General features: G+C 40.1%; 1 protein-coding gene across 7 annotated transcripts in view; it reads left to right on the plus strand.

Annotated features, from left to right (window-relative positions):
* Nucleotides 1–22549, plus strand: part of GPCPD1 (glycerophosphocholine phosphodiesterase 1) — a 66044-nt gene that overhangs the window by 5667 nt on the left and 37828 nt on the right. For 4 of the 7 annotated variants that reach the window (XM_033185699.1, XM_033185701.1, XM_033185700.1 and 1 more), the window contains 5 exons: nt 901–977; nt 4978–5074; nt 10969–11053; nt 18071–18146; nt 20015–20056. In XM_033185699.1, the coding sequence (XP_033041590.1) occupies nt 929–977; nt 4978–5074; nt 10969–11053; nt 18071–18146; nt 20015–20056 (349 nt within the window). In that variant the 5' untranslated portion in view covers nt 901–928. Of the gene's footprint in view, nt 1–900; nt 978–1103; nt 1135–4977; nt 5075–10968; nt 11054–18070; nt 18147–20014; nt 20057–22549 lie in introns of those variants that run through there. The other 3 variants (XM_033185703.1, XM_033185698.1, XM_033185704.1) reach the window with 3 other exon arrangements.

The raw sequence follows: 22549 nt of genomic DNA on the forward strand, positions 1-22549 counted from the left end.
GGGACTACAGGCGCCCGCCACCTCGCCCGGCTAGTTTTTGTATTTTTTAGTAGAGACGGGGTTTCACCGTATTAGCCAGGATGGTCTCGATCTCCTGACCTCGTGATCCGCCCGTCTCGGCCTCCCAAAGTGCTGGGATTACAGGCTTGAGCCACCGCGCCCGGCCTGGGCATACATTCTTAAAGAATAGCTTTGTAGCACTAGGCTTCAAACTTGCTAGATACTTCCCAGGTAATTGAGTCACTGTATATATAAGGACTCTGAAATTAATTTTTTTTTTTTGCTCATAATTGAGATTCATTTTTTGCTTTTAAAAAAAAAGCTTTATTCAGACTGTGTTTTGATTTTTTGAGACAGGGTCTTGCTCTGTCACTCAGACTAGAGTACAGTGGCACAATCACAGCTCACTACAGCCTCAACTTCCTGTGCTAAAGTGATCCTGCCACCTCAGTGTCAATCTGTAGCTGGAAGTACAGGCATGCTCCCCGTGCCCGGCTAATGTGTGTGTGTGTGTGTATGTGTGTGTGTGTGTGTGTGTGTGTGTGTGTTTATATATATATATATTTTTTTTTTTTTTTGGTAGCTATGGGACCTCACTGTGTTTCCCAGATTGGTCTCAAACTCCTGAGCTCAAGTCATCCTCCTGCCTCAGCCTCCTTAAGTGTTTGTATTACAGGCATGAGGCACTGTGCCTGGTTTATTTTTTGCTTTTTCACTTGTTTCTTTCCCCCCCAACCCCGCACTAAAGTTACTTAAAAATAAACAAACAAAACCCCACCATAAAACTGCAAAGACATTAAATATTGCTTTTAAAAATATAAATGGTTGAAGTTGTTTCTTGATGGTGGCTATCTAATGTTAATATTTTTATACTGTAAGTTACTTTTTTTTTTTTTCTAGCACGACATCATAAAATAAATCCATCAGAATGACACCTTCTCAGGTTGCCTTTGAAATAAGAGGAACTCTTTTACCAGGTATTTTAAAAGTTTTACTTTAAAACAATTAAAATTAAATTAGCATGTTTCCTATCTGGATTACCTTAAATATGGAGTTGCTATTAGAGTGGACCTGATTTTTTAGATGAAAATATCTATAGGTCCTGCCTGATATCAGAAATGTGCTTGGGGCATAGTAAGCACACCAAAAACCTCCTTAAACACTGTCTTGTTGTCATGTTTTCCCAAAAAAGCTGTGAATTTATACTTAACTTTGCACAGGACAGAGATGGTTGGTCTGTGGTTTCTAGGCAGCATTAAAATGAAGGAAACTTTGCTAGTGCAAGAAGTTGGTAGGCCAGGCGCAATGGTTCATGCCTGTAATCCCAGCACTTTGGGAGGCCGTGGTGGGCAGATCACTTGAGGTCAGGAATTCAAGACCAGCCTGGCCAACATGGTGAAACTCCATCTCTACTAAAAATACAAAAATCATCTGGGCATGGTGGCACGTGCCTGTAATCCCAGCTACTTGGGAGGCTGAGGTGGGAGAATTGCTTGAACCCAGGAGGCAGAGGTTGCAGTGACCTGAGATCATGCCATTGCACTCCAGGCTGGGTGACAGAGCCAGACTCTGTCTCAAAAAAAAAAAAAAAAAGAATAAGTTGGTGAAACAATTAGCTGGGATAACCTTGTTCCTATGTGTGAATATATTTTTAGCTTCATTGTATTTTTTGCAGTCCCTTAAAGTGCTGTGAGATAATTTTAGTGTAAGATAGCATGTCAAAGCCGTATCACACCTGGGCTCTCATAAAACTGAGGTGTACCTCTCAGTTTTATGTACTCTGGCTATACAGGCCTTTCAGTTCCTTAAATGTGCTGCATTCCTTCCTCCTTTCTTCCTCTTTTAGGACTTTCTCAAATGCTGTGTCCTCTGCCTAGATCTTTGATCACTCTCATACTCCCCCTGTTCCTTCTCTCCCCTGTCCCCACTGCTAGCCTCCAGATTCCACTAGGTTAGGGCCAGCCTCCCGATTCCACTAGGTTCTGGCCCTATTTTATAGCACCTCTTGGATATTTTCTAGAATTATTTGAGTGACAGATTGTAAATTCTGTTGAAAACATGACTTTTTTTTTGAGACGGAGTCTTACTCTGTGCCCAGGCTAGAGTGCAGTGGCACGATCTCAGCTCACTGCAACCTCTGCCTCCTGTGTTGAAGCAATTCTCCTGCCTCAGCCTCCTGAGTAGCTGGGATTACAGGCGCCCATCATGGCGTCCGGCTAATTTTTGTATTTTTAGTAGAGACAGGGTTTCACTGTCTTGTCCAGGCTGGTCTTGAACTCCTGACCTCGCGATCCACCCACCTTGGCCTCCCAAAGTGCTGGATTACAGGTGGGAGCCACCATGCCGAGCCATTTTTTTTTTTTTTTTTTTTTTGAGATGGCGTCTCACTTTGTTGCCCAGGCTGGAGTGCAGTGAAGTGATCTCGGCTCACTGCAACCTCCGCCTGCCAGGTTCAAGCAATTCTCCTGCCTCAGCCTCCTGAGTAGCTGCGATTTCAGGCACCCACCACTACACCCAGCTAATTTTTTTTTTTTTAGTTGGAGTCTTGCTCTGTTGCCCAGGCTGGAGTGCAGTGGCACGATCTTAGTTCACTGCAGCCTCGGTCTCCTGGGTTCAAGCGATTCTTCTGACTCAGCCTCCCGAGTAGCTGGGATTACAGGCGCCTGCCACCACACCCAGCTAATTTTTGTATTTTTAGTAGAGATAGGGCTTCACCATGTTGGCCAGACTGGTCTTGAACTCCTGACCTAGTGATCCGCCAGCTTTGGCCTCCCGAAGTGCTGGGATTATAGGCATGAGTCACCGCACCCGGCCTGTACCTGCTAATTTTTTATTTTCAGTAGAGACAAGGTTTTACCATGTTGGCCAGGCTGGTCTTGAACTCCTGACCTAAAGTGATCCGCCCACCTCAGTCTCCCAAAGTGCTGGCATTATAGGCATCAGCAAATCACACCTGGCCTTTTTGTATTTTTAGTAGAGACAGGGTTTTGCTATGTTGGCCAGGCTGTTCTCGAACTTCTGGCTTTAAGTGATCTCCCTGCCTTGGCCTCCCAAAGTGCTGGGATTACAGGCATGGGCCACTGCGCCTGGCCCACATGTATTTAGAGCCCTGAAATCTGAATGACTGTCACACTTGGAATTTTAGTTAAGTTTTAGGCAATCCAAGCTAACAAAATGCTCATGTAGGTGGCTAAAGCTGAGCACAATTCTAGTCTTACTAGAGCGGTGCCTCAAGTTTGGAATCCCAGCTGTTCTCAGAATGTGGAGGAGTCTGTCTTGAGCCAAATTGGCAGTTGGAATCAGTTCATTATCTTTTTCTTTATGGATTTTAATTGTATTCAGAATGTGTTGATACTTAACTCAGAGACTTCTACGTACTTTTATCCAAGTGTGTTCTGCTAAATATATAAAATTTAGCAAGAAAACGTGGTAGCTATATGTTGGCTTTTAAAGTCTATTGATAAGTGTTCAAAATAAATGATAGTCATTATTTTAGTTAAGAAGTACTAGATTTTGGCCAGGTGGGGTGGCTCATGCCTGTAATCCCAGCACTTTGGAAGGCCAAGGCAGGCAGATCACCTGAGGTCAGGAGTTCAAGACCAACCTAGCCAACATGGTGATCCCATCTTTATTAAAAATACAAAAATTACACAGTCGTGATGGTGTGTACCTGTAATCCCAGCTACTAGGGAAGCTGAGGCAGGATAATTGCTTGGACCCGGGAAGTGGAGGTTGCAGTGAGCCCAGATAATGCCACTGCACTCCAGCCCGGGCAACAGAGCAAAACTCCATCTCCAAAAACCACAAAAGAAGTACTAGATTTTCCAACTATGTAAGTCTTTGTTTTGATGGGTTTTTAATTACATTTCTGCTCTCTCATTGATAGTTTTGTTTTTGTTGTTTTTGAGATGGAGTCTTGCTCTGTTGCCCAGGGTGGAGTGTAGTGGTGCGATCTCAGCTCACTGCAACCTCTCCTCCTGGGTTCAAGTGAATTCTCCTGCCTCAGCCTCCCGAGTAGCTGGGATTACAGGCACCTGCCCCCACACGCCCACCTCAGCCTCCCAGAGTGCTGGGATTACAGGCACCTGCCCCCACACGCCCACCTCAGCCTCTCGAGTAGCTGGGATTACAGGCACCTGCCCCCACACGCCCACCTCAGCCTCCCAGAGTGCTGGGATTACAGGCACCTGCCCCCACACGCCCACCTCAGCCTCCCAGAGTGCTGGGATTACAGGCACCTGCCCCCACATGCCCACCTCAGCCTCCCAGAGTGCTGGGATTACAGGCACCTGCCCCCACACGCCCACCTCAGCCTCCCGAGTAGCTGGGATTACAGGCACCTGCCCCCACACGCCCACCTCAGCCTCCCGAGTAGCTGGGATTTCAGGCACCTGCCCCCACACGCCACCTCAGCCTCCCGAGTAGCTGGGATTACAGGCACCTGCCCCCACACGCCCACCTCAGCCTCCCGAGTAGCTGGGATTTCAGGCACCTGCCCCCACACGCCCACCTCAGCCTCCCAGAGTGCTGGGATTACAGGTGTGAGCCACCACGCCTGGCCTTGATAATGTTCTTGATGTGAAACTTATTAATAGCTACTGTTTGACTTTCTAGAAAATATTAATGACCCTTTAGAGTACTGATAGACGTTTAGTGTTTGCCTGTTAAAATTGGAAGCTGTCTTGAAAGCAGATACTGTGGTTTTATCCCATGTGTATTCTTGAATGCTTGTTACTGGCTCAATGAGTAGTTGAACAGATGAAGAAAACATCCGTATGCCTTCCGCCTTTTCTCTGGCTTTGGTTCTAGAAAGGTGAGTCGAGTTAATAGGCAGGTGTTATTGAGTGGTAGGTACCTGGGCCCAAACCTATATCTAATGAGGCTCCTTAATCTCTGCTAAAGGAGGCAACACATCTGGTTGAACTAATGCAAACTTCCCTACTTATCCCACTATGACTGATTGTTCTGTTTCTTTAGGAGAAGTTTTTGCAATATGTGGAAGCTGTGATGCTTTGGGAAACTGGAATCCTCAAAATGCTGTGGCTCTTCTTCCAGAGAATGACACAGGTGAAAGGTGAGTATGGAAATGTGAGGTTACAGAATAACTGACATTAACCTTAGGATTTTAGGGGCTTTTAAGATATCTTGGTATTTTTTCTTTCAGTTTTAATTTTTATCAACATTATCACGTTGCATAGTTTTATGAGTGAAATAATTTTACAAAATGTGTGTGGTAAAAACAGGTTCCTCTCTTACCGGTAATCCCTGCCTCTCAACCACTTTCATTTCTTTTTTTTGTGATTTATTTTCTATTTTTGCAATTCAGGATAATTGAATACTTTTACTTCTTGACTGGTTCTTTAGGTACTTACCACCATAATTAGTTAGACAGGGTCTCACTCTCTCACCCAGGCTGGAGTAGGGTGGTATGATCCTAGCTCAGTGCAGCCTTGAACTCTTGGGCTGAAGCGATCCGTACGCCTCAGCCTCCTGAGTAGCTGTGACTATAGGCACCCATCACCATGCCTAGTTAATTGTGGGGTTTTTTTTGTGTTTTGTTTTTGGTGTGGAGATGGCATTTTTTGATTGATTGTTTTTTGGGGGGTTTTTTTTGGTGCAAAGGTGGTGTCTGGCTATGTTGCCCAGGCTGATCTGAAATTCCTGGACCTAAGATCCTCCCACCTTGCTTTCTTATTTAAAGAAATATTTTAAGGCATTATCATTTGTCTTGTCAGTGTATATTCTTTTCTTTTTTTTTTCATTTTTTCTGATTTATTTTTTTAATTGTCAGCACATATTCTTGATCAGAGCTCTAATTTTTGTATTTGCCTATAAAAGTATTTCCTTGAAGTATGTGGTGTTAAAAGGAGCTGAGAGTGGAACACATACTTAGATATCTTAGCTAAAAGAAAGGTATTCACTAGTGGCATTGAATCCATCAGTAAACTTAATATGGGCCCAGCGGATGGAGAAAGGTAAATCTGGGTGTCAGCCACTCTCCTGCAGTTAAGTGTGAGCTTGGGCAACTGATGTCTATAGGCCTCAGTTACCTCATCTACACAGTAAAGGGGTTAGCATAGATGAGTGGATGTCAGCAGAGGTGGCACTTACCCCACTGTGGATAGTTGGAAGTGTTATAGGTTTTCCTAAATAGCATACAAGTATATCCAGTGCCAGATTAGGTGATTGCTAAGGCTCTGTTTTCCTGTAGAGCAGCATGACTTAAAATGTGGCCTGTGCACCAGTACCAGTCCAAAAGACTTTTAAAAAAAGTCAATCCATGATGTGAGAAATACAAAAATTGAGAGCAAGCATTTAGAAATGTGTATAGCAGTTTGACTCCATGCATGTCACTGTGGGCACATCTCATTGAATTGGGTATGTAGATGAGAATATTGGTCACCAAACAGGTTGAGTAAAGGAAACAAAAACTGCTGGTCATTGACAGCAAACAGTTTGAGGAGCACCAGTGGTAAAGCAAGGGAAAATAACAAAGGAAGGTAAAACAATAACAGTAATGGAAGCTAAGGGAAAGAAAATAAAAAAACACAGACATCCCTTTTTTCTAGTTTGTCACTAGTATCACACATTTTCTCAGCCAATTCTCAGCCCTTCTTATAAGAGTTCTATTGGTAAATTGTATTATTTTAATAGTATATATTCTTTACTAGTCTTTCAAAGACTAGTATTTCCTTCAAGTGGCTGTTTTTTCTTTGATTTTCAGATCAGCCACTCTGGTCTGAAGTGAAACCTCTTATCTTTCTGAACTTGTCTCTAAAACATACCCTTGCCTGTCCTAAATCAGTTTCAGCCAACTTGGTCAAAAAGATATGAACAGGATAAGACACTTAACAACTTTAAGAGGACCAGTTGTTCATATGTTGCGCATGTACAATGAAATAAGAGCTGATTCACAGGTGGCAGATAAACTGTTTTACAGGGAGAAGGGAGTAGATGACACAGGAATCCATGTGCCTTTGGACAATATTCATGAGTTTTAGAATTGTGTTTCTTTGGAATTTTAATGTGCTCTACATCTAAGTCTGCTGTGCCCCTCTCTTTCAGGGAGCGTCTTAAGCTTTCTCTTACCAGCTCTCCCTACCCACAGGCTCATGGCAGCTAGAGCTTTCCTGGAATTTTTTTCTACTTAGAGATAACTTGAAGGTCATGGTATCGTTTCCTAGTACTGCTGAAGATGTGGGTCATTGTGGTTTCATTTGCCCTCCTTGTAGATTTTACGGTATTTTGGGAAAGGATATAAGAGCGATTCAGAATTAGGCAGTTGCACTAAACTACCACATGACTATCCGTCTTTCCTGGTTTTGATTTAATTTCATCGGATTATTTTGTCTTCACCAAATAGTGCTGATTCTTTCTTTGAATCTTTTTTTTTTTTTTTTTTGAGACGGAGTCTTGCTCTGTCGCCCAGGCTGAAGTGCCGTGGCGCGATCTTGGCTCACTGCAAGCTCCGCTCCCGGGTTCACGCCATTCTCCTGGCTCAGCCTCCCGAGTGGCCAGGACTACAGGCGCCCGCCACCATGCCCGGCTAATATTTTTTGTATTTTTTTAATAGAAACAGGGTTTCACCGTGTTAGCCAGGATGGTCTCGATCTCCTGATCTCGTTATCTACCCACCTCGGCCTCCTAAAGTGCTGGGATTACAGGCTTGAGCCACTGTGCCCGGCCTTTTAAAAATTTTTTTAGACAGGGTCTCACTCTGTCACACAGGCTGGAGTGCAGTGGCATGATTTCAGTTCACTCTAACCTCAAACTCCTGGGCTCCAGTGATCTTCCTGCCTCAGCCTTTCGAGTAGCTAGGTGCACACCATCATGCCCAGCTAATTAAAATTTTGTTATAGAGGTGAGGTTTCACTATGTTGAGACCCAGGCTGTTCCTGAACTCCTGGGCTCAAGCTTCCCTCCTGCCTCGGCCTCCCAACATGCTGGGTATAAGCCTGGGTTCTGGTTCATTCTTAAATTTGCCATGTTTGCTTAGACAAGTGGAGTAAAAAGGCTCGCTGCTTTGCCTTCTTTATCTCTTATTTTCATTTAGTGGTTCTTTACCAGGGATCACATTAGAATCACTTGGGAGGACTTGAAAAAAAATACACATACCTAGATCCTGGAGATGGAGAAATAATGGCTGAGAGAGTGGCTGCAGCACATTTTTCAAAGCTTGTTACTAATTCTACTCTGCACATCTGGGGCTAGTTTCACATGCTCCAACTGACTGTTTTGTAGATGAGGTAGTACTGGGAATTTGCCCCCCCTCCTTTTTATTTTCCTTTTGGGGTAGCAGAAATGGCAACTTTCTATTCTGAATTGGAAGAGTCTGCCTGGAGACCTCTGTTGAAAAGAATTCTGAAGCTTATTGGGGAAAATTAGGGAACATGTGCCAAGCATTTGCTATTCTTGTTTTTGTTTTGAGATGGAGTCTCACTCTGTCGCCCAGGCTGGAGTGCAGTGGCGTGATCTGGGCTCACTGCAACCTTGGCCTCACGGGTTCAAGCCATTCTCCTGCCTTAGCCTCCTGAGTAGCTGTGATTATAGGCGTGTGCCACCATGCCTGGCTAATTTTTGTATTTTTAGTAGAGATGTGGTTTCATCATGTTGGTCAGGCTGGTCTTGAACTCCTGACCTCGTGATCCGCCCACCTCAGCCTCCTAAAGTGCTGGGTTACAGTTGTGAGCCACCATGCCTGGCAGCATTTGCTATTCTTGCTTTAAAGCAGTGATTTGTATTTATTTTTTTAAAATTTATTTATTTATTTTTTATTATACTTTAAGTTCTAGGGTACATGTGCACAACGTGCAAGTTTGTTACATATGTATACATGTGCCATGTTGGTTTGTTTAAAGCAATGATTTTTTTAAATGTACATACCTTAATTAAAAAATACTTTATTGCTAAAAAATGATACAATCATTTGAGCCTTTAGTGAATTGCAATCTTTTTGCTGGTGAGGAGTTTTGTCTCGATGTTGATGGCTGCTAACTGATCAGAGTTGTGGTTGCTGAAGGTTGAAGGACAGTGTCAATTTCTTAAAATAAGACAATGGGCCGGGTGCGGTGGCTCACGCCCTTAATCTCAGCACTTTGGGAGGCCCAGGTGGGCGCATCATGAGGTCAGGAGATCGAGACCATCCTGGCCAACATGGTGAAATCCCGTCTCTACTAAAAATACAAAAAATTAGCCGGGCATAGTGGCGGGCGTCTGTAGTCCCAACTACTCGGGAGGCTGAGGCGGGAGAATGGCGTGAACCCGGGAGGCGGAGCTTGCAGTGAGCCGAGATTGTGGCACTGCACTCCAGCCTGGGCGACAGAACGAGACTCTGTCTCAAAAAAAAAAAAAGACAATGAGGTTTACCACATTGATGAACCATTCCTTTCATTGAAAGATTTTTCTGTAGCATGCAATCACTGCAACAGATATAATAATAACAAAAAAGTTTGAAACATTATGAGATTTGCCAAACTGTGACATAGACACGAAGTAAGCACATGTTGTTGGGAAAATGGCACTGATAGACTTGCTGGACTCAGGTTTGCCACAAACCTTCAATTTGTAAAAAACACGGTATCTGTGAAGTATAATAAAGTGCAATACAATGAGCTATATCTGTATTTAATTTAGGAGCTAAGATTGTATCAGAGTGAGGACAATGCCCTAAAACCTGTCTTAGCAGAGCCAGGTAGGGCTAAACTACTCATACTGAATTAACGTTTGGTTAATGGTCTATGACAGGGGTTCTCAAAGTGTTCATAAAAGTTACCTGGAGGTGGCCGGGCATGGTGGCTCATGCCTGTAATCCCGGCACTTTGGGAGGCTGAGGGGGATGGATCACGAGGTCAGGAGATCGAAACTATCCTGGCTAATGCAGTGAAACCCCATCTCTACTAAAAATACAAAAACAAAATTAGCCAGGCATAGTGGCGGGTGCCTGTAGTCACAGCTACTGGGAAGGCTGAGGCAGGAGAACGGCATGAACCCGGGAGGCGGAGCTTGCAGTGAACCGAGATCGCGCCACTGCACTCCAGTCTCGGCGACAGAGCGAGATTCCATCTCAAAAAAATTAAATAAAAATAAAGTCACCTGGAGGCTTGTTAAAATACAGATTACTGGGCCCCCACCCCCAGAGTTCCTAGTTTAGTAGGGCTGAGTGGGGCCTGAGAATCTGCATTTCTAAGAAGCTCCCAGCTGCTAATAATGATCTGGGACCATGCTTTGGATACCACTAGTTTATTATTTGAAGCTAAAAATCAGTTAACAGTAATGAATTGTAGTGAATTCTTGACCTTAAGGCAGCTGTTGAGTCAAATCTTTAGTTTCTGTTAGAATAACATAGTTCAGAGAAAGACATTGGCCTGAAACAAGGTATAGGTTCTGACTGCTTGTCTAAGGAATAGCCAGAGCCTGGGTAGAACAGTTTAGAATAAGGGATAGTCAACAGGAGTGTAATTCATGTTTATCTCTCATTTGTAACACAAAAGCTATGACCCAAAGTCTCTTATCAGCCATGTAACATCCCTCACTGAATGGGAAGTCAGAGAAGATTCTGACTGTGGCTTCCACTTTTGTATGACTTGAATTTTCTGTTTGGAAACTTATCCTGGCTCTTTATATGGCTGGTTCCTTCTCATCATGTAGATCTCAGCTCAGACAGCGCTTCCTCATTAAAACCTTCCTTCCTTTTAAAAGTCTCCTCCAAAACTTCCTTGTATCTATCTTTTTTGGTTATTTTTCTATCTACCCACACAGCAAAGGAACTCTTTGAAGATGAGGCTGTTTCTGCAATATATACTCCTGTGTTCCCATTGCCTGCTACAGAGTAGGCCTGTAACATTTTGTGTAGGAATAAATGAATGATACTGGTCACATGTTTTATTTGAGGGGTTTTGTGAATTAAGAAGTCTTTATGCACTGTAGTTTGATATTGATGCTGCTGCTTTTAATTTTCTTTCTTCACAGCATGTTATGGAAAGCAACCATTGTACTCAGTAGAGGAGTATCAGTTCAGTATCGCTACTTCAAAGGGTACTTTTTAGAACCAAAGGTATGTTTTCTTCATCTAGTTTCCAATTTCTTTAGCACTTCCTTCAAAAGCAACTCACTTAAGTTTGAAAACGTTCAAAGTAAAATGCATTTGCTTTGGTCAAATAAGGAATAGAACTCTTGATTAATAAAATTTACCAAAACCGAGGAAGTAGCCACTTCAGAGGCAGATGATGTCTGCCATGGAATTTTAAAAAGACGTAGTAAGTATGTTCTGCAATATTCTTATGAAATTGGTTTTAATGTGTTCTCTATAAGTGTGCATTTTCGGTAACTTTTGTAAACTAGTTAGGGACCACTTGCAGAGGTTTTACTTTTGGTTTTGTTTTTTAATCCTTGTGTGGTGTAAATACATTTAGAGAATTATATAGCCTGTTTTAAGTGAGTAATTAAACAAATTATTTCACAGCAGCCATCTCTTAATGGCTGTATTAACTCTGATCAAAATTTAATTGATTCTTTTTAGATTTTTTCAAAGATGTTATTGATTGACCCCTATCTTTTCTGGAGGCCTTTGGGATTATCTATTCTAAATCTGCCTGTTCACAATTCATTATTTTGGGATTGTTTTCATATTCAGAAAAGAAAAAAAGTTAATCCTTTTCCATTTATTCTAAAGATACTTATTTGCTGAAAGGATTCTTTTCCTTCAGATTTTTATCTTTGACACCCTTGGGCTGCATATGAACAAGGGTTTAGGCAGGGGTCTAGGAAACAAATCATGGATTAGATCTTGTTAAAAAATGTATTTCCTTTGGGAGTCATTAAGTGTTTTTGTTACATGTGAAAAATGCAAGCAGCCACTGTTACCTCGTTCTCTTAGCCACCATTATACAAAGAAAAGAGAAAAAAATGACAAACCCACTTTAGCTGTCTTTTGCACCTATTACGTTTCTTATTCCAAGAATATTTTGTGAATACCCAGTAATTGAACTTAAATTACATTGTGGTTGATCATTGTGTTGGCTTTTCTTGACAATGGTTTCACTTTAACTTAAGAAAAGGGCATCTCATTGATTTGGCATGGGGTTATGCATCATGGTAAAGTTCTTTAAAAACTTAAGCAATGGTGTGTAGATACGTAGGTCATAGACACAGCAGGCTTACCTGAGGATCCTGGTGTATGAAATTTAGCTTTGTTATATGTGAAACCAACTAAATTTTACTTAGAAAGGGGAGTATGTATGAGAAAGATGATAATGAGTTATTTGGGCATAGTTTTCTAAAGTAAGACTATTGTCAACACAGGTCAAATTAAGCCAACCTAAGTATTTGTCCTCTTCATTGAAAATGTAACCAAAAGCAGCAGATCAGTCCAAAATACCTTTTGGAAAAATTGGCAAGAAGTCTGCTTAACAGTGAAAACAAGCTTTTCCCCTTGTAATACTTGCAAAAGTTGACAGTATGTTGGTGAGTGTGTTTCTTTAAGTAGGTGCTCTGTATCGTGTACACATGTACCGTGTGATGCAGGGGCTGCCACGGTAAGTATGTTTTTCATGGAATCGAGTACATAGCTACATAAAATCCCATGCATATGGCTACAGTTTTTTTCTCCACATGCCAGCTTAATGTGACACTTTAAAAAAGTCGGTGGCGCTTTTTAAATAAAGCATTTTTAATAGAAGTATTATGAAACTTTGTCTAGTTGTACATTGTCAAATAATAGAAGTCATGTGCAAGGCATTTTCAATGGTGAAATGATGTAAATTATTGGAATACATAATGTTACGAACATAAAGAATGATAGAAAATAAACAATGAAAGCATTAAAAAGCTGAAATGGGAGAAAGGTTAATTTTACTGGGTTGAAAGTTTTAGGAGGTAATCTACCCAGGCAGTTTTGGAACTAAAGCTTAAAGTTTTGCAATTATGGACAAGCCAGTTGACCTTTAGGCTTTAGCCTCCTCATCTATAAAACAAAAGGTTTGAACTATAGATTTTTAGATCCTTTCATTGCAAAATTTTATTGAGTAAATGAAATTTTACCATTCATATTTTTCTCCCATGCATTGCTTTTTCTGGCATATTCCTTTTAGTTTAGAAGAGTCCTGAAATCCTTTTTCTCAGTTTTTCACAGCTACATGTTCTCTTTGTGAATTAGGATAAGGTGTTAATATGTTACTTTTTAAAGTAATTTCACAGATGACAGAACAAAATATTATCTGATTTGAGCATAGCACACGAAAGTAGTGAGTATTCCTGGAATGAAAACATTGGTGTGAATCTACAGATAGTCCTGATGTCACATCTTCACCAAAGACACTTTTTGAATTAACATGTAATTTCAACATTGTTTTTCCCCCGTGTCAGCCCCTCTTTGTTTGTGGGTAGAATTAGGGATGTTTCCTCATAGTGAAATGTTAGCCAGTTTTTCATGATATCCTTTGAAATTTTTCCTTCATTTTTGTAGAAATAATCTTTATTTTTCAGCACATATCTATGTTTCTCACTTGCATAGTTGCTAACATTCACTTAGATTCATTACAAACTGTCTTATTTTGACCTCTATCTCCCTTGAGTTTTAAGTCCTTTAACAAGGTAATCAGTCACCTGCGATAGATAATTGTTTATTTTCAGAATAGTCTAGTTTGTCATTTTGTACAATAGTTTATTAGTATCTAAAATTCTTCTGAATAGTAAATACTGTCAGCTGTTAACTTGAGATTTGAACATTCTCAGAGAGCCTGTTGGCCTAGCTTCCTTTGCTTTACTCATGCCTAGGTGACTATTTCTTTTACTGGTTGTCCTAAAAATAGAGATTTTTTTTTTTTTCTTTTTTTTTGAGATGGAGTCTTGCTCTGTCGCCCAGGCTGGAGTGCAGTGGCACGATCTCGGCTCCCTGCAACCTCCGCCTCCTGGGTTCAAGTGATTCTTCCGGCTCAGCCTCCAAGTAGCTGGGATTACAGGCATGCAACCACCATGCCTGGCTAATTTTTGTATTGTTTTAGTAGAGACAGGGTTTCGCCGTGTTAGCCAGGCTGGTCTCGAACTCCTGACCTCAGGTGATCCACCTGCTTCAGCCTCCCGGAGTGCTGGGATTACAGGCAGGAGCCACCACATGCAGCCTTGATTCCTCAGACCCCCTCTTTACGTTCAGTTTGTTTTCAAAATTGTGGAAGGATAACAATCAGTAAAAGTTTTAAAAATTTGTGATATATGCAAGCAGTGATATTACATGGCTAGCTAATAATTTTGCTTGGTGATTTGTTAAAAAACAAACTTCCACTCTACATATTGGATAGTCTTATTTATTTCTCTCAGTGCTTGGAATAACTGAGTGATGTCAGTAACTGTTTAAGAAAACAATCATTAAGACTTATTGTGGGAAGAAATTTTTAAAAATATTTTTGTTAATATGCATGTTTGGAAACATTTCTGCAGTCGTCTGACATTATGTATGCTAAATTGTGAAATAACTCTGCCAGTACTGTTAATGGAATATTGTCTTAGATTGACATCATTACGTTTTTCTCCAAAGATCTATCTCCCATGTTACTCCAAAAAGCTTAAAATTTTGGCAGACTTTGTCAGAATGTTTTCTTTCAGAACTGTTTTCTTTTCGTAGATCTTAAAGAATAAGTTATTACAGATAATATATTAGAAAGTATTGCATGTACAATGAGACCAGGATTAAAAAATAAATAAAAGGATTGCATGTTTTGGAGTCATCGCTGAGATTCTGAATTTCCCAATGCTCAGTTGTTAGTTTTTATTTATTTATATTTTTGAAGTGGAGTTTCACTCTTGTTGCCCAGGCTGAAGTGCAGTGGTGCGATCTCGGCTCATTGCCAACCGCGTCCCGGGTTCAAGGGAGTCTCCTGCCTCAGCCTTCCGAGTAGCTGGAATTACAGGCATCACTGTGCCCGGCTAACTTTTGTATTTTTAGTAGAGACAGTGTTTCTCCATGTTGGTCAGGCTGTTCTCTAACTCCAGACCTCAGGTGATCCACCCGCTTTGACCTCCCAAAGTGCTAGGATTAGAGGAATGAGCCACCACGCCCGGCCTGTTAATTTTTTTTAAGGAAGTAAAGCTGAAAATTTAAGATTGCCTTCTAAAGTTTAATAAAGTAGGTTTAACAGCTTTGGAAATTCAGTGTATTTTAAAACTAGGTTCTTTTTTTTCTATATTGTAACAGTTTACCAACCAATGTGTGTTTGTAGTCTGAATGATGATAGACATAATTCTGTCATCTGTTTACCTGGCCCTTTGGACTGTTCCTCAAATATGCTATTCTATTCAAGTCTAGGTAGTTTTATGCAGTTGGGTAGTGGGTAGATGAGAGTGGAGTTGTTAAAATTGCTACTAAAATATGTTCCCTATCAAATTTAATCCAAAGGACTATTTTTACCTGATTAAAGATACTGCTGTCAACACTCTATAAAGTTCCCCTGACATCTGAATTAAAACAAACTCTCTGCTATGCCATCTGTATCTCTTTTTGACATTTAATATTATATTCATAGCACCCTTTTCTTTTTCTTTCTCTTTTTCTTTTTTTTTCTTTTTTGAGACGTAGTCTCGCTCTATTGCGCAGGCTGGAGTGCAGTGGCATGATCTCAGCTAACTGCAGCCTCCGTCTCCCAGATTCATGGGATTCTCCTGCCTTGGCCACCCAAGTACCTAGGATTACAGGCGTGTGCCACCATGCCCGGCTAATTTTTGTATTTTTAGTAGAGATGGGGTTTCACCATGTTGGCCAGGCTGGTCTCGAACTCCTGACCTCAAGTGATCTGCCTGCCTCGGCCTCCCAAAATGCTGGGATTACAGGCATGAGCCACCATGCCTGGCCTATATTTGCAACTTTTGAGGTTTAGAAAGTTTGATGTTTAAAAAACACATTTAAAAAATGTTTCAGGAAAAATGTTACAGTAAACATCATCTAGAATTAAATTGATTTTAGTATAATGGATATGAAAGGCACCATATTTTTAAAAGAGCAATTTCACATTACATTTTTTAAAAATCTACGCGGTCTACCAATTAAGGTGAACTGTTACAGCAGAGAAGTATTTAGCTAGAGAAAAAGATAATTTTATTTAGCATCCCAGAATTAATGATTTGAAGAAATATATAGTGCTATTTTAGTTTTTAAACTTCAGAAGTTTGAGGATTTCAGAAAAGAATTTAGCCTGGTTATTTTAAGTGACAGGACTATTTCTTGCATTTAATACTTAATAATTTGCCTAATTTGTTACATATTTGTTATTGTTTGGCATATTATCAAATTTAATCAATATTAAAATCCTATGGAAAGTATAGGAGAATATTTTAGTCCATTATTAATGCCTTCTAAAGATAATAGAGAAGCTTTTATGTCTAGGCTTTTTAAGAGTATGTATAGGCTGGGCACAGTGGATCACAAGGTTAGGAGTTCCAGGCCAGCCTGGCCAACATGGTGAAGCCCTGTCTCTACTAAAAATACAAAAATTAGCTGGGTGTGGTGGCACGTGCCTTTAATCCCAGCTCCTCAGGAGGCTGAGGCAGGAGAATTGCTTGAACTCAGGAGGCAAGGTTGCAGTGAGCCAAGATCGTGCCATTGCATACCAGCCTGGGCGACAGAGCAAGACTCTGTCTCAAAAAAAAAAAAAAAAAGTATGTGTAATATAATGCCTAGAAAAAAGGGGCTCAAAGATTATTTGTGAAAATGTTGATGGTGATTATCCCTAAATGGTATGATATGGGTGAGTTTTGTATTTTCTTTTTGCTTCTCTGTATTTAATTAAATTTCTTCACAGAACATATAACGAATAAAATACCTTGTAAGATTATAGTTTGAAAATGTGCTTCCAAAATGTGTATTTAAGGGTTTTATTTCAGCGTGTAATTACAACTAGTGAGTTTCTTTTTAAAAATAAAAGGAAAATTAGAACACCTAAATTTTAGTCTTTTAGGTATACTCAGGGAATCTTGCATGGTTATTCACTACTGCATGTGTTATCAACACATAACTTCATGTTCTTTTTTAGTAGGGGAACTTGATAATGGAAAACAGTATGAGGAATTGTCACACTGTATGAGATTTTAGACTAAGGCATAAGAATGGAACTGGATGTTAGTTCCTCTTTTATCACACTTGCTCTTCAAGTTTACCTGGCCACGTGTCCCTTCTAGAATTTCCTGTGTTCTTTAGAAACACTGGTTCCTATGATATGAGAAATCTTCCTGTTTTTCACTTAGTATTCTTTTTTTTTTTTTTTTTTTTTTGAGACGGAGTCTCGCTCTGTCGCCCAGGCTGGAGTGCAGTGGCCGGATCTCAGCTCACTGCAAGCTCCGCCTCCCGGGTTTACGCCATTCTCTCGCCTCAGCCTCCCGAGTAGCTGGGACTACAGGCGCCCGCCATCTCGCCCGGCTAATTTTTTGTATTTTTTTAGTAGAGACGGGGTTTCACAGTGTTAGCCAGGATGGTCTCGACCTCCTGACCTCGTGATCCACCCGTCTCGGCCTCCCAAAGTGCTGGGATTACAGGCTTGAGCCACCGCGCCCGGCCTCACTTAGTATTCTTAAATAAATGTAATAAAGAACTTTATTATGCTTGTTAGTTCCTTGAGTAGCCTGTGATAGTTGCTCTTGCAGTACTTGTTCCTACTATTTTTACTATTGTAGGCTTTTTCTAAATGCGTAGAGCAGGAGGTACATACTTATTTAGCAATACCTCATTGATGTCTGACATACCAAAGAAAGTATATTTGATATTTATCTTAAGAATTAATATCAGTTAAAAATGAAAATGTCTTTGAAACAATTGAGTATTGTAGGCAGATTTAGAAATGGGTTTGAGACAGTTCTGTGTGCCAGTTCATCTCATTTTTCTTTGTTTACTGCCTCTAATTTTCTTCCAGCATTTCATCGTGTTTTGTGATCTGGTACATTCCTGACTTTTGGCATATAATATTGATAATAAGATGAATCTTTTGGTCTCATATTTAGTATAAGATTTAGGCCACAAACATCTAATGGAGTCATGGGTAGAAAATAAGATATAAGAAATTATTGCAGACGTTTAACTTTTAAATTGCAGACTATCGGTGGTCCATGTCAAGTGATAGTTCACAAGTGGGAGACTCATCTACAACCACGATCAATAACCCCTTTAGGTATGGGCATTAACTGCATCTGTTTGAGGCATATGCATAAAGTTACTAATATGCTGCACAATGGCTTAGTGGGATTTAATAAATTTTTATTCTAAAGTTTAAGGTCAATGCATCGTCAGTGCTACAAATTTCACTGAGCATTTCATGGATCTTTCAAAACTGAACAGTTTTTAATTGCCTTTTAAAATAAACTTTATTAGAAATGTTTACCTAGATATTTTTGTTTTCTTGGGTTAGATTAGTTTATGAAATATTTACTTTCATTTGGAATGGTTAGAAAGTTTATAAGATAGCATTCTTCTTGACTGAGCATCCATGCCTCTATTTGTTTACTTGCTCAGGCTTAGAGAACATTTGAATAAAAAATTAATCCAAAACAAAGATTCTTAAATTTTTAGCTTCGAATATTAATAGAGTAAGTTATTCTATTTTTTCTTTTCTTCTTACTTTTTTTTTTTTTTTTTAAGAAACTGGTAAATACTTGAATAAACTCGTATGAATGAATTCGAATTTCTTAAATTCCCTGCTGGCTATGCTAGAATTACTACTCAGAAAGTTGTTTTCTTTTTTTTGAAAGTTGTTTTCTTTTAAACACATTATCCACTTTTCTTATTCTTTAATATGGCATTTCTCTTCATACAAGTATTTTTGAATTTCCTTGTCCATATTGAAAATAGGATTTGAAGTTCATTTCACATACATTAAATTACCCACATGTATGCATCTATAAATTGACTTAGTGCTGAGAAACATACCTTTTAGTTTCTAGGTAAAGTTAAAATTGAAAGATAACTGGATGCTAGTTTTCTGGTTTAAATTAGAAAGCAGTGGGAGTGTCTGCTTTACCCCGGAGTAAGGACACATCTCGTTTAAACAGTATCTCATTCCATCCTCTTTACTGGATTTTCTTTTTGTATGTTTTAATATATTTTTGATAGTGTATTTAGGATTTTTATGACAGTATACTTAAAATTATAATATTCCCATACTGAGGTTGGAACTTACTAGGTATTGAATGTTTTAAAAAATTGTATTTTAAAGCATCTTGCAGTTAAATATATTTTATTATGAGAAGTGGGATGATTTTGTTTGTCTTTTAGAAAGGAATGTATACTTTGAGAAATATAACTTTTGAACTTAAAAGCTGTGTGAACATTACCAGAGAATCATTATTAGGAATTGTCGCATCCATTTTGCAAGTATTTCAGACTAATGTTTAAAGTAAACTGGGAAGGGAAGTAGACGAGGAAGATAAATTGTATTTTACTCAGAGGGGTGGGGCTATACAGCTTTTCTCATTGAGTTGAAATTTCTGTTAGGAGAAGGGGATGTGCTAGCATTTATTCTTTTGGTAGTTCCTCACAGCTCTGTACATACAGGTAAGTTCACGCTGTTTGTAAAGTAAAGCTTTTAACTGGCAGTAGCGAATAGTTGGGATATGAGGAGAATTACATTTGAGACAAGTTCAGAATATGCACTACATAAGAATAAGCATTTTAATTGTGCCAAGACCTTTGGTTTGAAAATCAAGAAGGAGTTATCATGGTCCAGCAACCTGTGAGTCTTGTACATTGGTTAGTGTAGAAGTTAATCCCAGTGCCTCTAGAGCACCTTTCTGAAGAGTTTTCTTTTTCTTCCTTTTAACATAATGGATAATCAACAAAGTGTATAAGAACTATTACCGTTTGCTAGCCTCCTTTAAAGGGAATTCTTTATTGAGGGCTACAATAAATATGCTTATTCACCTTGGGCTGCTTTTAAGCTGTAGATTTAATATTATAAATGATCTTTAAGGTGGGTAATTTCTCTTGTTCATTGAGTATGCATCAAGAGTTTTAACTAAATTTTCTATTTTCCTTAAATTCTAGAAAGCGAAATTATTATTGACGATGGACAATTTGGAATCCACAGTAAGTGAGACTGACTTATTTAAATGCTTACTGAAATGATTGAGATGTTACTTTACATTTCATTGGAAGTATATAGCACAGGAAAATAGAACATACAGTCATGTGCTGCATAATGATATTTTGGTCAAAGACAGACCACACATACAGCAGTGGTCTCATACGAGTATAATGTAGCTGAAAAATGCCTGTTGCCCAGTGACATGGCTGTTGTAACGTAGCGCACGTTATAGTACAGCGCATTATGTTTTCTATGTGTAGATGTGTTTAGATACACAAATGCTTACCATTGTGTTATGTAGTTGCCTATAGTATTCAGTGTGCCGTACGGTGTTGGAATCTAGGAGCAACAGGTCTCACCATCTAGGTTTGTGTAAGTACATTTCCTGATGTTCCCACAGCAATGAAATCGTCTAATGACGCATTTCTCAGAACTTACCTTCATTGTTAAGCAATGCATGACTGTGGTATGATTTTGAAAATAGAGACTAGATCCAAAAAACAAATCCCTTCTGTTAAATAGTAAGTAGTTTCTAATATAATTCTTGCGCTTTAAAATGTTATCCTTTTGGTTTTCATTTGACTAGCAATTTCAGGTATATAATGTTATATAATTTAAAGTGTGTAGTATACTGAACTGCTAATGTAGCCTTTTACCTCTTTTATATTTGAAATTACATTAATATTTCTAAATATCTAAAGTGTGAAATGGTACACTTAAGACTAAGTTTGTGAATTTTGTGTGTTTGTATATCTGCATATACTGTAAAATTCAGACTAACCAGAGTGTTCTAGTAATTCTGGCTGAATGTTTAAGTTAATTTGAGATAGAGTAGAAAATGCTTTAACTTCTCAATGTGTTAAAAGTGTTATTTGTGTATTTTCTGTTTTAGCAAATACCATATCCTAAGAATTCTAATTTTCTTAAGTGACTGGAATTCTTACCCCCGCCCACCCAGGCTGGGTGCAGTGGCGCAATCTTGGCTCACTGCAACCTCCGACCCTGAGGTTCAAGAGATTCTCTTGCCTCAGGCTCCTGAGTAGCTGGGATCATAGGCTCCTGCCACCATGCCCAGCTAATTTTTGTATTTTTTTTTTTTTTAGTAGAGACGAGGTTTTGCCATGTTGGCCAGACTGGTCTGAAACTCCTGAGCTCAAGTGAGCCACCTGCCTCAGCCTCCCAAAGTGCTAGGATTACAGGTGTGAGCCACCATGCCCAGCTGGGTGACTGGAATTCTTCTTCTTCTTCTTCTTTTTTTTTTTTTTTTGAGATGGAGTTTTCACCCTTGTTGCCCAGGCTAGAGTGCAATGGCACAATCTTGGCTCACCGCACTCTCTGCCTCCCAGATTCAAGCGATTCTCCTGCCTCAGCCTCCTGAGTAGTTGAGATTACAGGCATGCGCCACCATGCCCAGCTAATTTTTGTATTTTTTTTTTTTTTTAGTAGAGACGAGGTTTTGCCATGTTGGCCAGACTGGTCTGAAACTCCTGAGCTCAAGTGAGCCACCTGCCTCAGCCTCCCAAAGTGCTAGGATTACAGGTGTGAGCCACCATGCCCAGCTGGGTGACTGGAATTCTTCTTCTTCTTCTTCTTTTTTTTTTTTTTTGAGATGGAGTTTTCACCCTTGTTGCCCAGGCTAGAGTGCAATGGCACAATCTTGGCTCACCGCACTCTCTGCCTCCCAGATTCAAGCGATTCTCCTGCCTCAGCCTCCTGAGTAGTTGAGATTACAGGCATGCGCCACCATGCCCAGCTAATTTTGTATTTTTAGTAGAGACGGGGTTTCTCCATGTTGGTCAGGCTGGTCTTGAACTCCCAACCTGAGGTGATCCTCCTGCCTTAGCCTCCCAAAGTGCTGGGATTACAGGCATGAGCCACCGCACCCAGCTGGAATTCTTACAGTGTATCAGGGCTGTTATATTAAACTGCATTCTCTTTTTTTGTTGTTGTTTTTTGAGATGGAGTCTTGCTGTCCCCAGGCTGGAATGCAGTGGCGCAATCTCTGCTCACTGCAGCCTCCACCAGCTGGGTTCAAGCAATTCTCCTGCCTCAGCCTGCTGAGTAGCTGGGACTATAGGTGAGTGCCATCACACCTGGCTAATTTTTGTATTGTTAGTAGAGATGGGGCTTTGCTGTGTTGGTTAGGCTGGTCTCAAACTCCTGACCTCAAGTGATCTGCCTGCCGTGGCCTCCCAAAGTGTTGGGATTACAGGCGTTAAGCCACCATGCCCGGCCTGCATCCTCATTTTGGATGCTGTACTGTAGGAGTCAAAAGGTGGAAAGAGGGTGGGCGGAATTGTGTTTGTACTGACTCTGAATCAGAGATAAATTGCTGATAACCAGTTTGCTTTCCTGCTGAGCACAGGAAAGAACAGGCCTGAATGTTTTGGTTGTGGTTTTTATTAGGTATATGTGTTTATGTATGGTAGAAATGAACATGCTCTGGCAGTATTTAAATAGGAATTTGACATCTTTTCCTTGATTTTGTTTGAGAT

Source organism: Trachypithecus francoisi, unplaced genomic scaffold (genome assembly GCF_009764315.1).
Source record: "Trachypithecus francoisi isolate TF-2019V2 unplaced genomic scaffold, Tfra_2.0 Lachesis_group21, whole genome shotgun sequence".
In the NCBI taxonomy this organism is placed as follows: Eukaryota; Metazoa; Chordata; class Mammalia; order Primates; family Cercopithecidae; genus Trachypithecus; species Trachypithecus francoisi.